The sequence below is a fragment of the Salvelinus fontinalis genome, chromosome 42 (genome assembly GCF_029448725.1).
Source record: "Salvelinus fontinalis isolate EN_2023a chromosome 42, ASM2944872v1, whole genome shotgun sequence".
NCBI lineage: Eukaryota > Metazoa > Chordata > Actinopteri > Salmoniformes > Salmonidae > Salvelinus > Salvelinus fontinalis.
Genome location: NC_074706.1, coordinates 15,109,537 through 15,126,800, shown reverse-complemented (window position 1 = coordinate 15,126,800; position 17,264 = coordinate 15,109,537). Strand labels below are relative to the sequence as shown.

Sequence of the window (17,264 nt, the reverse complement as noted above, 5' to 3'; positions counted from 1 at the left end):
TACATGTAATATTTCCGTATTTCATTTTCAATAAAATTGCAAACATTTCAAACATTTGTTTTCACTTTGTCGTTATGGGGTATTGTTTGATGATGGGTGAGAACATTTGTTTTAATCCATTTTGAATTCAGACTGGTAACACAACACAATGTGAAATAAATCAAGGGGTATGAATACCTTCTGAAGGCACTGTATATGCCCTGGTCAAAGGTAGTGCACTATTAAGGGAATAGGATGCCATTTGGAAGTCAACCATTCTGATCAGTTCTCTCATCCTACCATCTAGAGCGAAACATGATGAAACACTATCCCAAAGCTGTTGAATTGAATCATCTCAAATATATCTATATCTGAGATGATCATACAAATAGTAGAAACACCGTGAACATAATGTTTGGTTTTGTAGGCTGGTTATGTGCGCTTTCGCCATGACCATCTCTTTTCAACTCATTTAGGTAGCATTGTTAAGTTTTAGTTTTATGTAAGCATTGCTAACACTTCAACCAAATGAACAAACGTATATCAATGTGTGCTGGCCAGGTGTATATGACTGCTTTCGACTCTAGATAGGCTCTTTAGATATCTTACCCAGCACTTGAACAATAATGGATGAGCAAATACCAAGCGTCCTGTCCAGGGGGTGTACTTGTGCATCTAGCTGCCTCACCCTACAGAAACAGAAGATATTCTCCTGCCTTATGGGCTGTTCTGGTGCGGTCAATGCTACTTACATACTACTGACTAAGTTGTTGGTATCAAAGGCATCTCAACCTCCCCCTCCCCCTTCTCTCCTCCTCCTTCTTTCCCCCTGTAGCGAGGAACTGCATGCGTCTGCAGGTGTTGGAGCTGGACCATGTGAGTGAGGTCAACCAGGAAGTGGCAGCTGAGGTGTGCAGGGAGGGTCTGAAGGGCCTGGAGATGCTGGTCCTCACCTCCACCCCGGTCACCCCTAAGGCCCTGCTTCACTTCAACAGTGAGTACACGCTACACCCTACTACACTACATAGTACACTACTGGGAGGGTCTGGAGGTTCTAGAGATGCGGATCCTCACTTCAACAGTGAGTACACGCTACACCAGACCCGGTTCAAATATAGATGTGCTTTATTGAGCTTGATTTTCACAAAGGAACCAATAGAACAATCCCAAAAGTGCAATCCCTGCCCGTTTTTAGTTTTCCATTGCTCAAACAACGGCTCAAAGTGTCGAGTAAGCACCATTTTTGAATCCAGGCCTGCACTTTTCTCATCCAGTCAATCATTTCAGAGCTACACAAGTGGCTAGGGCATAGGGGCTAGGGGTCTATTTGGAATTGGGTGGCGAGTCTGCTGCTTCCTTCCGTGTGAGGGCTGCACACCATCTCGCCCCTCCAGGTGTGTGTCGTAACCTGAAGTCCATCGTGGTGCAGATCGGTGTCGAGGACTACTTTGAGGACCCCAACAGCCCCGAGGCTAGGAAGCTCTTTGACGAGATGGTGAACAAGCTGCAGGTAATTATGACAGAGCTTTAACTTCCACATCCCAATGCTCTTAAAAAGGATTGCATTTGAATAATCTAATAACATTTACAAAGGGGGTGCAACTCAATACACTTATAAAGGGGAGGAAACCCAATACTATTAAAACTTTCTCTGGATCAGTGCTTTGAGGACAACTCCTGACTATGCCTGTCCAAATAATTTCCTGTCTTTGGGTTCTCCTGCCCACAGTATATGTGTAATTTCTATGACTAACTCTGTAGTATCCTTTAGCAATGGTTAGGTGGGTGAGCGAGAGTGGTCTATTATTACAACTCAAACATACTGAACCGTACATGACTCAAAACCGAGGTCCCCAGTTCAGCTGATTGTCTGAGGAATACTGGAAAGAGGAAGTGTGGCGTTGAGGGCGGTCGCACGCCCACGACGGGCGCCGCTCAGAGGTTAAGAGGAAGAACGCTTCGATATTCGCACTCTGCTATTTTTTTTTATCTATGAGCCCTGGTCGAAAGTAGTGCACTAAACAGGGAATAGGGTGGGCGTGTGAGCCTTCCCTTCATCTGTGAGTCAGTGAGGAAGGTTTCCGTTTCTCGCTGGAGGATGCTGTACTAGATTGCTCATAGCCGTTAAGTAACGAACCCCAGAGAGCTAAAAGTGTGTATGTAATTTCGGGCCCTGTTCATTTGTCACGGCCGTAGCCAGACGGGGGAGAAGCAAAGCAAACATTTAATCAAACTCAATGAACCCTCGAGGGGGAGAAACCAATGAGTTATGTGTGTACTGTACTGTCAGTGAAAACCACTATTCCAAGAATAAGAACCAGCACAGTCATTAATTTCTTACTCGTATACACGTGTGTGCGCAATGGTCTACAAACTTAGTTATATGCTTACTTTTTTGTTTATAAATACAGCTTCTCCCTGAGACACACACGCTAAGCATATTCAAGATTCACACATGCTTAATAGGGCTGTGACGATACCAGTATCGCAATATTTTTCCCATGGCGAAAATGAGAACGCGAAGCAGACCGAACTCTTTAGTCCTTTAAAAACCTGCTGTATGTCAAATGTAGTGTGCTACAGCTTGGAAAATAAATACATGTGACTCTGGATGACAACATAATGATGCTTGTTTCCAACATTAGGTCTGTTCTCCTAAAGAAGTCGAAGCCGCTTTGTGTTTTGCTTCCTTGCCATGATACTAACGAGTATCGCAACGCTGGTATCGTCCCGGCCCTATTGCTTAAACGCACTCAGATATAAATAGATTGAGGCACGCTCATTCACACACACACTTTTGATGGTTCAACGGCCTCTTGTGTGTGTGTGTGTGTGTGTGTGTGTGTGTGTGTGTGTGTGTATATATAAGTGAGTGTAGCGGTCTAACCCCTCTTTACCCTCCAGGGCTTGAAGAAGAGACCGGGCTTCTCCAAAATTCTGCACGTGAAGGCGGACATCCTCTGCTAACCCCATCCACCACCCAGGACCCCCAAAGAAGAAGGGTCGGCCATATTGTTTCCAGCCACACCAACAGAACAGACCTAGTCATTTGTAACCCCTTGACGCGACGCAAAGACGAAACAGCCTGAAGTACCAGTCAGCCAACACACACACGTAACTGAAGAGGACATTCAGCAACATGCTTCTTTATTGTTAAAAATAAAACCAATGTGTTTTCGGCCCTTAGCCTTGACTAAAAGACAGACACAGACACCACAGACAGATAGACGCTCCATAGACCACTACAATGCCAATTGGAGAGATGCAATGCAGTACAGAACAGAGGATAGACAAGACAAGAGGCCTGGAAAAGTCAGGTCAACACATTACCCTGGAGCATACAAACCCAGTGGAGATTCTCATAAAGGGACCAAACCCTCCTTTACCATAGATGTACTAGAGAGCTCATCTATCTTTTCAATGGCTGCTTTTTTTGACCAAATGGGCAGCACCATTGAGGGCTATCTCTATTTTTTAAAGTAGTACATTTTGTGTGTCCGCTATCCAACTCTATGGTGGGGTAATGTGTCGTAAAGACATCATCAGTCAGGTAACAAGACCAGGGGCCCCTAAGTCTCCGCGAAAACTAACAGGGACCATGTTTGTGACTTGCTGACCTTCCAAACAGATTTGAACCAAACTCTATTGGACTATGTAGATGCCGTAATCTCGGCGGGCATTTTGATTTCAACTGAGAAAAGAGCTGTAAACTGGGGGATGCATGTCATGAAGGAGCAGGCTCTCGGTCTCTATTCACGAAAGCATTTGCAGAGAATGTGTCTGGGATGCTTTTTTTTATCAAGATGCTCAACAGCACATATTCTGTGGAAATGCACATGAGCAGTAAAGCAGATGTAGGGATGGACGGTGTGTGATTTTTGACCCTGTCCTGAGCCAGAGGAGTAAGTTAAAATAGACCCTCAACTCCCAACGTGTGTGTGTGTGTGTGTGTGTGTGTGTGTGTGTGTGTGTGTGTGTGTGTGTGTGTGTGTGTGTGTGTGTGTGTGTGTGTGTGTGTGTGTGTGTGTGTGTGTGTGTGTGTGTGTGTGTGTGTGTGTGTGTGACATACCAGCTTCAGACTTGGTCAAACATAAAACGAGAAGATATCTTGTCACCTTTTAGACTTTTTCTTATTCCAAGGTCTCAGCCACTCCATGGTGTGGTCGCCATGGGAACAGTGCAGTTCCCATCTTCAGCAAGATCATCAGCGGAGCACAGTCTCTCCCGCACACCCTTGGATTTTCAGCTGTCAATTACTTTTGTCTGTGGAACTCTTACAGTATCTGTAGGCCGGCTGGTCCATAAGGCAGCTACTGTTTACTTTGTTTTTAAACAGGGTTGCAAATGGATTCCTTTTGCCTTTTATTTCAGAATTGATGACGTTCATAGCTGTGTGTGTTCTATCTTCATTTCGTAAAGTGTTTTCTCCGATGTGCCACTAATCTATAGGAGCGTTGTAAGGCAGTTGCTCAACCTATTCAAATAACTAGCCACTAGCTCTGTAAGCTACAGTGAATTACATGAGCTACATCCCAAGTGCACCCTATTCCCTATGTACAGTAGTGTAATACTTTTAACCAGGGCTCATAAGGCTCCAGAGCTTGGGGGCCTGATTTGGTGTCACACTTTTGCCCCAGTCCAAGCTAACACGCCTGACTCCAATAACCAACTAATCATGATCTTCAGTTTAGAATGCAGTTAGTTTAAATCGACTGTGGGGAAAAGTGTGACACCAATCATGCCTCCGAGGCCTGGAATTGCCCAGGCCTGGAATGGGGTGACATTTGAGATGCAGTCTTGATCTCAATTGCCTCAAAATCCTCTTCTTGTTTCTTCATCTGCACCGATTGCCTTGTCAAGTGAAAACAAAATGGCGGAAGCTCATCATTAGGCTGTCTTTCGCCTGACCAGTTATTTTCGCTCAGTGCAATGACGGGAGAAGAGGACAGAGTTGTTAGGCAATTGAGTAAGATAGCCTGTGTGTATCCACTCGCAGTAGTGTACCATTTATTTCTTCAGGCACTCATGCAAGTCGTCGAGCTCAGGCAACAATGCACCCCGACCCAAAACATGCATCCACCCCAGGGAGGGGGATCTCAAGTCTAATGTGTACTCCTTCTGACAGAAGACAACAGTTGGAAACTGATCCTCTGGTAGGCGTTTGACGTATCCTTTGTTCGTACGTCATTGTAGATCAAGGAAAGGAAATGAGAGAAAGCTATTTTAGACTATTGAGATGCAGCCAGAGAGGAAAGGCTGCAGGGTAATCCTTTGCTTCCCCGCTAGTTTTTTTTTTTAAATGGAGAGATGTTTAGTCAAGTTGAGCACCGAGTTCTGTTCTAAGTTATGTGCTGCTTTGTTTTAGTAGTGCTAGCCTGACATGAACACACACACACACACACACACTGCAGTTGTGGTTTCTCATCTCCATGTTCTCTTCCAATACTGAATATTGGCTGTGAAAAGACTTGCCCCTCTGATTGAAAAGGTGTTTTTAAAGTCGCTGTCACAATAGAGAAAACACAATGCACTTGTTTATTTGGGTATGTGGCCCAAATGGCGCACTTTTCTCTGTATAGTGAACTACTGTACTTTAGACCAGGGCCCATAGGGCTCTGGTCAAAAGTGGTGCACTATATAGGGAGTAGGGTGCCATTCGGGATGCAACTTTAGGGGGTTTTCAGTTCCTGACAATCTTGTCTTCTTTAAGACATTAAACACTGTACATAATGTTGTTTATAATATAAAAAGATGACTGCATTTGGTGTTATAAAATTAAGGTCATAAGTATAAGGATCTTCATGATGAAAAAAATGATAATGATTAAGAGTCTACTACATGTGTCGATTCTGAAACATTTTCTCTCCAAAGTCGAAAGGAAAGATGCAGCTATATTATGTATAAACGGTAGTGTTGAAATTTGCAGTTGTGTACTATAGGTACTTTATATTCAATGTTCATGATCAATGTGCTATAGAGATGGACATTATTTAAGAGAGAGGATAAAGATTATTTGAGCTATTTATTTCTATAAAAAGAGAGGACTATAATGTTGGCATGTTTGTGTTCATGCATCAATCATCACGTTGCCTTTGACATATTCTGCTGTAGTGGCTGTAGTTATAAATTAATGTTTAAAAAGATTTTAAGATTGCTTGCAAAGGTTTATGCTGTATTTTATTTTAAATACGTCTGTTGCACTAGTGGGAAAAAATAAGAATACTGATATTTAATATTAGTGCTGTTTTTTAATGTTTAAAACACTCTCAGTATTTGACATATTATGATGCACTTTTTTCTAGAGCGCTTTTAGAGGTCCATGGTGGTTCTTTAGGATTAAGAAATCACACTTTTCAGTCAGTCAACATTGTCATGCTGTTTCCATGGTTTCCTCTGTCGTGTGAGCGATCGGTTGGTTGCTCTCCTACATAGTCATGTGATGAAGATTGGTTTAAACTGAATGGTGGCCAATGAGGGGCAAGAAGGTAGATTACTTCATGACCAGTAGCCAATGGCAATGGAGAGTTTAACATGCCACGCAATGCAGACCTTATTTTATTGCCTATATCTGTCATGCCTCTCTGTCATTGGCTGTTGAAGTTTATGGTTGAACCATGGCCAACCTGGTTCAACTGCATTTCAAGTGCTTTTGAGGTTCATTTTACACCAACATGACCTTATGCTCACAATCATGATCATTACCAGGTAATGGCGATTATACAGTGCCTTGCAAAAGTATTCACCCCCTTAGCGTTTTTCCTATTTTGTTGCATTACAACCTGTAATTTAAATGAATTTTTGGATTTCATGTAATGAACATACACAAAATAGTCCAAATTGGTGAAGTGAAATGAAAAAAATTACTTGTTTCAAAAAACAAAGAAAAATGAAAAGTGGTGCGTGCATATGTATTCACCCCCTTTGCTATGAAGCCCCTAAATAAGATCTGGTGCAACCAATTACCTTTCAGAAGTCACATAATTAATTAAAGTCCACCTGTGTGCAATCTAAGTGTCACATGATCTCAGACCTGTTCTGAAAGGCCCAGAGTCTGTAACACCATCAAGCAAGTGGCACCAAGAAGACCAAGGAGCTCTCCAAACAGGTCAGGGACAAAGTTGTGGAGAAGTACAGATCAGGGTTGGGTTATAAAAAAATATTAAACTTTGAACATCCCACAGAGCACAATTTAAATACATGATAAAAAAAATTGAAAGAATATGGCACCACAACAAACCTGCCAAGAGAGGGCTTCCCACCAAAACTCACAGACCAGGCAAGGAGGGCATTACTCAGAGAGGCAACAAAGATACCAAAGATAACCCTGAAGGAGCTGCAAAGCTCCACAGCGGAGATTGGAGTATCTGTCCATAGTATCTGATCACTTTAAGCCGTACACTCCACAGAACTGGGCTTTACGGGAGAGTTTCCAAAAAAAGTCATTGCTTAAAGAAACAAATAAGCATTGCTTAAAGAAAAAAGTAAGCGAACACGTTTAGTGTTTGCCAAAAGGCATGTGGGAGACTCCCCAAACATATGGAAGAAGGTACTCTGGTCAGATGAAACTAAAATGTAGCTTTTTGGCCATCAAGGAAAACACTGTTTGGCACAAACCCAACACCTCTCATCACCCCGATAACACCATCCCCATAGTGAAGCATGGTGATGGCAGCATCATGCTGTGGTGATGTTTTTCATCGGCAGGGACTGGGAAACTGGTCAGAATTGAAGGAATGATGGATATCGCTAAATACGGGGAAATTCTTGAGGGAAACCTGTTTCAGTCTTCCAGAGATTTGAGACTGGGACGGAGGTTCACCTTCCATCAGGACAATGACCCTAAGCATACTGCTAAAGCAACACTCGAGTGGTTTAAGGGGAAACATTTAAATGTCTTGGAATGGCCTAGTCAAAGCCCAGACATCAATCCAATTGAGAATCTGTGATTTGACTTAAAGATTGTTGTACACCTGCGGAACCCATCCAACTTAAAGGAGCAGGAGCAGTTTTCAAAAATCCCAGTGGCTAGATGTGCCAAGCTTATAGAGACATACCCCAAGAGACTTGCAGCTATAATTGCTGCAAAAGGTGGCTTTACAAAGTATTGACTTTGGGGGGTGAATAGTTATGCACGCTCAAGTTTTCTATTTTTTTGTCTTATTTCTTGTTTGTTTCACAATAAAAAAAAAGATGTTGCTTCTTCAAAGTGGTAGGCATGTTGTGTAAATCAAATGATACAACCCCCCCCAAAAAATCTATTTTAATTCCAGGCTGTAAGGCAACAAAATAGGAAAAATGCCAAGGTGGGTGAATACTTTCACAAGGCACTGTAACTAAGTTTGTGGACTCTGTGTTTGTGTTGGTTTGCTTTAAAGCTTCTTAACCAGATTTATTGTGTGACAGAAGTCCTGCTGAAATTGTTTTAGAACATGTCCTGAAAACAGAATCGAATAAGAGAATGAGATTAAGAGTTGAAGAGGAGTCATTCTGACGAAAACATACTGTATGTCAGGGTTCCCCAACTGGCAGCCCCGGGCAGTGATTTTATTTGCATTTTATTTTATTTCTTTTTGACTATTTTATAAACTTTTTGACAATTATTTTTATGTGGTTGGACATAATACTGTAAAAACAACAGCAAATCAGCTCCAATTGATTTTCATTTTGGAAATCTGTTCCTAAGTATTCCCACGCATAATAGAGAGAGATATGTGATGGTATAGAAATGTAAGTAAGGTTTGAAATTATTGTTTTAGTCAAACATACAGTACCAGTCAAAAGTTTGGACACATACTCATTCAAGGGTTTTTCTTTATTTTCACTATTTTCTACATTGTAGAATAATAGTGAAGACATCAAAACTATGAAATAACACATATGGAATCATGTGTTAAACAAATCAAAATATATCTTAGTTTCTTCAAAGTAGCCACCCTTTGCCTCGATGACAGCTTTGCACACACTTGGCATTCTCTCAACCAGCTTCACCTGGAATGCTTTTCCAACAGTCTTGAAGGAGTTCCCACATATGCTGAGCACTTGTTGGCTGCTTTTCCTTCACTCTGCAGTCCAACTCTTCTCAAACCATCTCAATTGGGTTAAGGTCGGGTGATTGTGGGTGCCAGGTCATCTGATGCAGCACTCTCCTTTATGGTCAAATAGTCCTTACACAGTTGTCCTGTTGAAAAACAAATGATAGTCCCACTAGATGGGATGGCGTATCGCAGCAGAATGCTGTGGTAGCCATGCTGGTTTAGTGTGCCTTGAATTCTAAATACATCACAGATAGTGTCACCAGCGAAGCACCCCCACACCATAACACCTCCTCCATGCTTCACGGTGGGAATCACACATGCGGAGATCATTCGTTAACCTACTCCGCGTCTCACAAAGACACGGCGGTTGAAACCAAAAATCTCAAATTTAGACTCATTAGACCAAAGGATAGATTTCCACCGGTCTAATGTCTATTTCTTGTGTTTCTGGGCCCAAGCAAGTCTCTTCTTATTATTTGTGTCCTTTTTAGTAGTGGTTACTTTGCAGCAATTTAACACGAAGGCGTGATTCACGCAGTCTCCTCTGAACAGTTGATTTATCTGGGCTGCAATTTCTGAGGCTGGTAACTCTAATGAACTCTGGGTCTTCCTTTCCTTTTGGCGGTCCTCATGAGAGCCAGTTTCATCATATCGCTTGATGTTTTTTGCATCTGCACTTGAAGACGCTTTCAACATTGTTGAAACATTCCAGATTGACTGACCTTCATGTCTTCATACAGGATCAGTGTTCTTGCCATAATATGGTATTTTACCAAATAGGGCTATCTTCTGTATACCAACGCTACCTTGTCACAACACAACTGATTGGCTCGAACGCATTAAGAAGGAAAGAAATTCCACAAATTAACTTTTAACAAGGCACACCTGTTAATTGAAATCTATTCCATGTGACTACCTCAAGAAGCTGGTTGAGAGAATGCCAAGAGTGTACAACGCTGTCATCAAGGCAACGGGTGGCTACTTTGAAGAATCTCAAATATATTTTGATTTGTTTAAAACTTTTTGGGTTACTACATGATTCCATAATTTGTCTTCACTATTATTCCACGATGTAGAAAATAGTAAAAACAAAGAAAAACTCTTAAATGAGTAGGTGTGTCCAAACTTTTGACTGGTACTGTATCTGCTGGGCTTCTTGCGGTAAATTCTTAGTATACAAATGAATTGTAATTATGTTCTGTCCCCCTGACCATCCGCTCAAGAAAAGAATCATCCCACGGCTGTTTTTAGTTGATGATCCCTGCGGCATGTTCTACTAGGACCTTAACCATAGCTAAGATTCAGTGTGTCTGTTGTTAAAGGGATAATTCCCCCAAATTACACAATTTTCCTTACCCTATAAGCAGTCTATTGACAAGGTAAGTCCATGCGTTGGTTTTGTTTATCTGGCCACTGCCAAAGACTGCTTATAAGGTCAGGAAACCAATATAACAGTTTATAATTTGGTGAACTATCCATTTCATGTTTTTATGACTTGTTTTGGTAAGTTAGTCTTTCTGAATATCAAATCATTTTATGATTCCCATGATCAAGATTCCTTGTCGCTATTTTATTTGATTCATTTAATTGTAATAAGTTGGTACCTGATGCTTTCATTATTCGTTATTCTCTAGAACCCTGGCTATTGTTTTCTGTTGATTCGATTAAAAAAATATATATAAATCTTAATTTTTTTCTCTTTCAAAGCCCAATTCTGATTCATGGAATAAGGTTGTTTGGGGCGATTTTATATTTTTGTCTGTAAAACAAACTATTCTACTGTGTCAGGCATTTGAAACCTTGATTTTTCCTAAGACCAGCTTTGTGCCAAGATTTTATGCTCTATCTACGGTATGTCTCTTTCGTCCCAAATGGCACCCTGTCCCCTATATAGTGCACTGCTTTTGACCAGAATCCTATGGGCCCTGATCAAAAGTAGTGCGCTATTCAGGGAATAGGGTGCCATTTTAGAAACACCTGTATCAATTCTTATGTAATTAATTAGCCTGGATCCAGATCTGTTGGTACATCTTGCCAATCCCTATGGTCATTGACATGGCAAGATGGCAGATCCAGGACCCAGGCTGGCTTCTTTTTACCTCTTCTGCACATATTCACTGTATGGATGATTGCATTCTCTGCTCATTTGTCTGAGTTGTTTTCGAACTCATTACCTCAACACTTATCTGGGCAACTAAGTGTGCACATTCTTTAATGATTATTTTGGACAGTCATTGATATTCTGCTCATTTTAATGTACTGTATCGAATATAGGCATGTCATGTTGGTATGACCAAGTTTATTCAAAACCCAAACAGTCATTCCCACACCAATGTTATGCCGTCCATCATCCTAAGACCATTGCAATAACTGAAAAGGTGTTATTTTCCCGTTCATAGTCAAAATCATCAAGTTCTTTTCATCAATAAAATGGCTTAAATACATTGACCTGTTTGAAAATCAAATTATTATCTTATTTTTTGTACAATCAATTAATGACGTTTATTTATAGAGCCCTTTTTACAACAGCAGTTGTCACAAAGTGCTTATACAAAAACCAAGCCTAAAAGAAGTGGGCTCTCTTTAAAAACTATTATGTACTCCTGACAGAATGTTTCCCCTAGGTACAGATCTAGAATCAGCTATCCCTTCCTCCAATCCTATCCTTAACCGCAAGTGAAAGAAAATACTAAACTGACCTAAGATCAGTGCCCAATAAACGGACTTTAAGCATCCCAGTTGTCCACAAGAGGACAGTGTTGTTCCATTTACAAGCACAGTTGCATAATGTTGGGCCTAGGGCTATGCCTATGGTAGTTCACCTTATTCCTTCCTTTCTCTATTGGCTAACACAACTCAAACCGGTAAAACAGGCCCATCTAGTCAAGAGTATCATCACCCTTCACAGATGTATGCAACGGAGTTATTTAACATTTTTCCTAATAAACACCTGTGAAACTTCACATACTGAACATTGTGGACAGGTCACAGGTCACTGTACCTACTCTAGGAAAGTATAGGGGCACTATTAAATCTGTATTGACAAAGCATTACAGTACTACTGCTGTTGATTTTGAGATTCTACAACATGCATATCATGACGATAAATGTGGACTGCACACATATTGTCTGCCACATGTCTAACCTTGAATTCCATCTGGCCTATGTGCCACACCTGTCCAATCCTTCCATCATAGTCTAGGACAGTGGCTCCCAAACTGTGGGTCGGGCCTGACTTTTGGGTTGCGGCAGGGGTCCGGATGTTGTATTATTATACAGTCAATTCCTCAAGACCCCATACTCTAATCTACATTCAGTTACATGCTTGGAAGAAGAGGGTATTATTAATAAATGATTAACTTATTCTTTGGTCTGAGCATGTTTTGTCACCACTCAAGCATTATGTTGGGTCGCGACTCAACAGACGCCTCAATTGGTGGGTCACAAAGCAAAAGAGTTTGGGAATCCCCCTGGTCTACGCTAGGGGTTGTTTCTGGACAGGACCAAAGGCTATACACTAAAGGACAACCCAGCCAGACCACACCACTCTTCATTTGACCTTTGACCGGGTCATAAGAACCAATCCTCTTTTCTGACTGCAGGAGAAAGTAGGTGGAAGTCAAGAGGCTGATTTAGTCTTATCGTCTCACCTCTCGAGACAATCCAGAGGAGACGCAACACAGTATGGACTGGGAGAGGCCAGTTGGTCAGTAGGGGAAAGGGAAACATCAACAACACGGGTTGCATGCTTATTGGCACCCTTGTCCCTGTTTAGTGTATAAATTTTAACCGGGGCCCTCAAATGCTGAAAACTGGCTTAGACTGGTCGAGGTAGTTAGGCGTTTGGCCCCTGGTCTGCTTTTGATATATTCGTCACCTTTCAGACCGACACACTAAACTAGAACCCCCCCCCCCCTTTCTCCCTCTCTCTTTCTATCTCTATCTCTCTATCTGTTCACTAAAGCCCAGAGGGCCAGTGTTTGTGTCCCAAATGTCACCTATTCCCTACATATTGCACTTTTTGACCAGAGCCCTGGTCAAAAGTAGTACACTATATAGGGAATAGAGTGACATTTGGGACACAAACACTGGAACAGGATTTTCTATTGATTGTCATCACTGCTGACCAGTGTGTGGAATATACCAAGCCCAGATGCGAGTATTACTTTCATTTCCCACTGCTGTAAAAGTGGACTGAGCAACAGAGCCTGTGTCTCTATTCATACACTTTGACAATGGAGCCTTTCTTCCTCTCACCACCCAGATAAAACACATTGGTTTCATTGCCAAATGTTGACACAGATGAGTTGTCATTACACAATATAGAGATCTTATGATTTAATGTAGACTGAGCCCAATGTGAGCACCCACCGCCCTCCTGTGTACAATGTCATGACCGCATGTAAACGTGTTGAATTCCTACCAGGCAATTAGCCAATCAAAACATGACATTTATAATATTTTTTTCCGTCCTCCTTTGCTTCAGACAGTTAACACATTTTTTATTTCTCTGTATTTTTGTGTTTGCCTCATGTAAAGTTGCTGAACAAGATCTCTTTTATTTTATTTCAGTTATTTAAGATGTCTTCAACTTTTCAATGTCATTTTGCTCACTGGGATGCGTGTGTATGTGGATATTTGGAGTGTGAATTTGAAGTGAGACGCTTTCACTTGCCTGTGATTACAGAAACTCAACAGGCATCGACAAGTTGGTCTGAAAACAGAACGCAGGAGTAAAGTGGCAAGGGAATTGACTTTTAGCAAACTGAAGGCGCTTTCTAACCAGGCACTACTTTTCTTTTCTTTTTGTGGCCGATTCACATCTGTCTTACATTGAAAAGTATTTTAGTGTGGTACAGCGCTTAGGCTACTTGTACTTCTTTTGCCAAATTATTGGTCTTTTGATCAATCAGATCAGATCTTTTGCTAATATTTGGAGCAAAGACTCAGAATGGGCTGCCTGTGTAAACGCAGCCTTAGAGCGCAGATGGAGGCCACGTCATGGTAGCCTGGTTACACCATACTGAAAGATGGGATGCACAATGGTGAGTGCAGTGTTTAGTCTGGTTTATCCAGGCTAACTTTCTGGGCCCCATATCCTTAAAACATACAGTAAACCTCTGTGGATTCTTTATAAATGGTCAATCAAGCACCAAACTCATGTTTAGATCAACAGGTAGTAAGTTAGTGGTGCCACTTTACTCACTAATCGGTCCGTATTTTATAAAGCATCTCAGAGTAGCAGTACTGATCTAGTTTTCGTGTCTTCCCTGTCCATGTAACCTTAGTGATTGTGATATAAAATACAAAACTGATCCTAAATCTGTACTCCTGCTCTGAGATGCTCGATACCTCAGGGGCCCCGGGAGATCACAGAAAAGGAGACCTGCTATAAATTGGTTTAAACCTGAGAATGTGTTTGTCCCAAACCAGTAGAGAAATGATTTTGGCTGATTTCTCATGATAGTCTTAGTCAATCACAGTTCATCCTGTACAACATGATTATCAGACACAATCTAAACCAGGGGTACTCAACTTTTACCCTACAAGGTCCAAAGCCTGCTGCTGTTTTGTTCTACCTGATAATTAATTACACGCGCCTGGTCTCCTAGGTCTAAATCAGTCCCTAATTAGAGGGGAACAATGAAAAAAATTGCAGTGGAACTGGCTTCGAGGTCCAGAGTTGAGTTTGAGGGATCTAAACCAGCCAATCCTTAATTTCACTCGACACCAGAGAAGGGAACAGTAGAGACGTTCTGATTGGCCAAAGCATGTTGAGAGAGAACAGTACAGACACTCTGAGGCCTGTTGTTGCTGTGGAGCTCTGAGGTAAGGAAAGTGTGAGCAGAGATGGTAGAGAAAGCATGACACCCCACTCGTTTTGGGGGTGCCCCATGGCAAGACATCTCACTGCCCAACAAATTCTGGGTGTGCGGGAGGAGACAAGAAGGAGACCAGAGCCAACTGTCCCCCCTCTCACATGAACATACCAGATATTGGGCGCATTCCTCTGCCGAGGCGTTGTTGATTTTACATATCAGCTAACCACGTTCTAGCAATCTGTCAGCCGATGACACAGTCGACGACGTGGCACGCAACCATTGGTTGAGGCATGCAATGGCTGAGCAGTGGAACGTGACCAATATGAAAGAGCTGTGAGTTCACGCGGGAAAAGAGTGCTCACGCAAAAGAGGAAACGCCCACTTAGACTGGAACCTTAAAAAAATGTCCGCAGGCAAACGGCCTGAGTAAACTCTCATTTATCAACAATCTTTGGTGAGGTTAGGCTTGTTGCCATTTATTAGACAAACCACCCTTCCACTTTGTTTACTGTTGTTGTAACAGGAATGATAGGGCAGCGACTGAATACCAGTGTACTGACACTGGAAGTTCATACTGGCACCGTGCATTTACCTGCCAAGTTTGGCCACAAGCTAATTTATGTAATATGGAGTGTTGCTGTTTGTTTGGGGTGGGTCTGCATCTGTACTAGTTGGTGTTACGCAACTAGCGATGCAGTGTGTGAGCCAAGAGTCTTGATCAGCCACTTGAGTACATTTCCACCCTTGGTATTACGTCATACCAAAGTCCTACACTACAAATCAGGTTTGAGGCATTACAGAGGTATCTTTGGTCAACTGAGTTCAACTCGGGATAACCAGTACCACCAAAGTGTCTCACCTTTTAGCCAGGTACATTTCTATGGCAACGAATCCTTCAGAACTAACTTGCTCCGGGGCGGGCGAACTCCATTTATCCTGAATGAAGTGTCTGAGCTGCGAGTTGAGGACGAATGAAAATCAAGATGCCCTCTCTCTCGCATAGATTGTGTCATAATAATTCATAAGTATTTATTGTGTGTCCCTTTCTGGAAATGTATTGCATCAACAGCATCACCAATAGGTGCATAAATACATAAATCACTAGCAATAACTACAGCAGCGAACACGTGGATACAGTCCGTAATTCAGTTTGTAAATTTTGGGAGGGGTTGACCAGTTATTTATTCAACTGACTTATACTGGTGGCAGTGGAGGCTGGTGAGGGGAGGACGGCTCATAAAGTCTGGAATGGAGTCAATGGAATGGTATCAAACACATCAACGATTTGGTTTCCATGTGGTCGATACCATTCCCTCGACTCCTTTCCAGCCATTATTATGCGCCGTCCTCCCTCAGCAGCTTCCACTGACTGGTGGGAAAGAATGATGAATTCTGTATCGGCAGCTTGATGGTAAGAGCTGGTACTCCTGGTCGAGTGGGTTTGTCAGGTCAGTGGCAATTCTCGCTCCTGCCCGCACTACTCTCTCCAAGAACAGCTCTTCCATGTTCTTGAGATTAACTCCACTGATGCACAGTAAAACGTTTGTATGACTTAATACAATTATTTAAATAGGATTGGGGGGGAAAAGGTACTTGTGTACAAAGATGGCATGACAATAAGTAATAAAATAAAGACGGCACTTCTAAAAGCCTATCACCATATCTACGGACAATGAACTGCATTTTATTGATGGCAATTTGAATGCACAGAGTTACCGTGACGAGATCCTGAGGCCCATTGTCGTGCCATTTATCCGCCGCCATCACCTCATGTTTCAGCATGATAATGTACGGCCCCATGTCACAAGGTGTACACAATTCCTGGAATCTGAAAATGTCTCAGTTCTTTCATGGCCTGCATACTCACCAGACATGTCACTTGAGCATGTTTGGGATGCTCTGGATCGATGTGTACGACAGCTCGTTCCTGACAATATCCAGCAACTTTGGACACCCATTGAAGAGTGGGACAACATTCCACAGGCCACAACTCTATGCGAAGATGTCACACTGCATGAGGCAAATGGTCACACCAGTACCTGACTGGTTTTCAGATCCACACCCCTACTTTAGAAATTGTTGTTTATATCCTTCATTGTATGCCCCTCAGGAGTATTACCGCATCTTCACGAGATCTGGCTAACTATTTGACACAGTAAACAATCACCTTCCGCTGCAGTACAATGTTAGTCGCAATCCTCCCGCTAAGCCCAGTCAAAACTGTTCGCTGCTCTGGCACCCCAATGGTGGAACAAACTCCCTCACGACGCCAGGACAGCGGAGTCAATCACCACTTTCCGGAGACACCTGAAACCCCACCTCTTTAAGGAATACCTAGGATAGGATAAAGTAATCCTTCTGACCCCCCCCCCCCCCCTTAAAAGATTTAGACGCACTATTGTAAAGTGGCTGTTCCACTGGATATCTT

The 17,264-nt window shown here is 42.2% G+C and overlaps 1 protein-coding gene across 1 annotated transcript in view; it reads left to right on the top strand.

Annotated features, from left to right (window-relative positions):
• Window positions 1–11,458, top strand: part of LOC129841398 (F-box only protein 41-like) — a 113,642-nt gene extending 102,184 nt beyond the window's left edge. The window contains exons 13-15 of the mRNA XM_055909658.1: window positions 815–973; window positions 1,374–1,489; window positions 2,884–11,458. Coding sequence (XP_055765633.1) covers window positions 815–973; window positions 1,374–1,489; window positions 2,884–2,946 — 338 coding nt within the window. The 3' untranslated portion in view covers window positions 2,947–11,458. The remainder of the gene's footprint in view (window positions 1–814; window positions 974–1,373; window positions 1,490–2,883) is intronic.
• The last annotated feature ends 5,806 nt before the right edge of the window (window positions 11,459–17,264 follow it).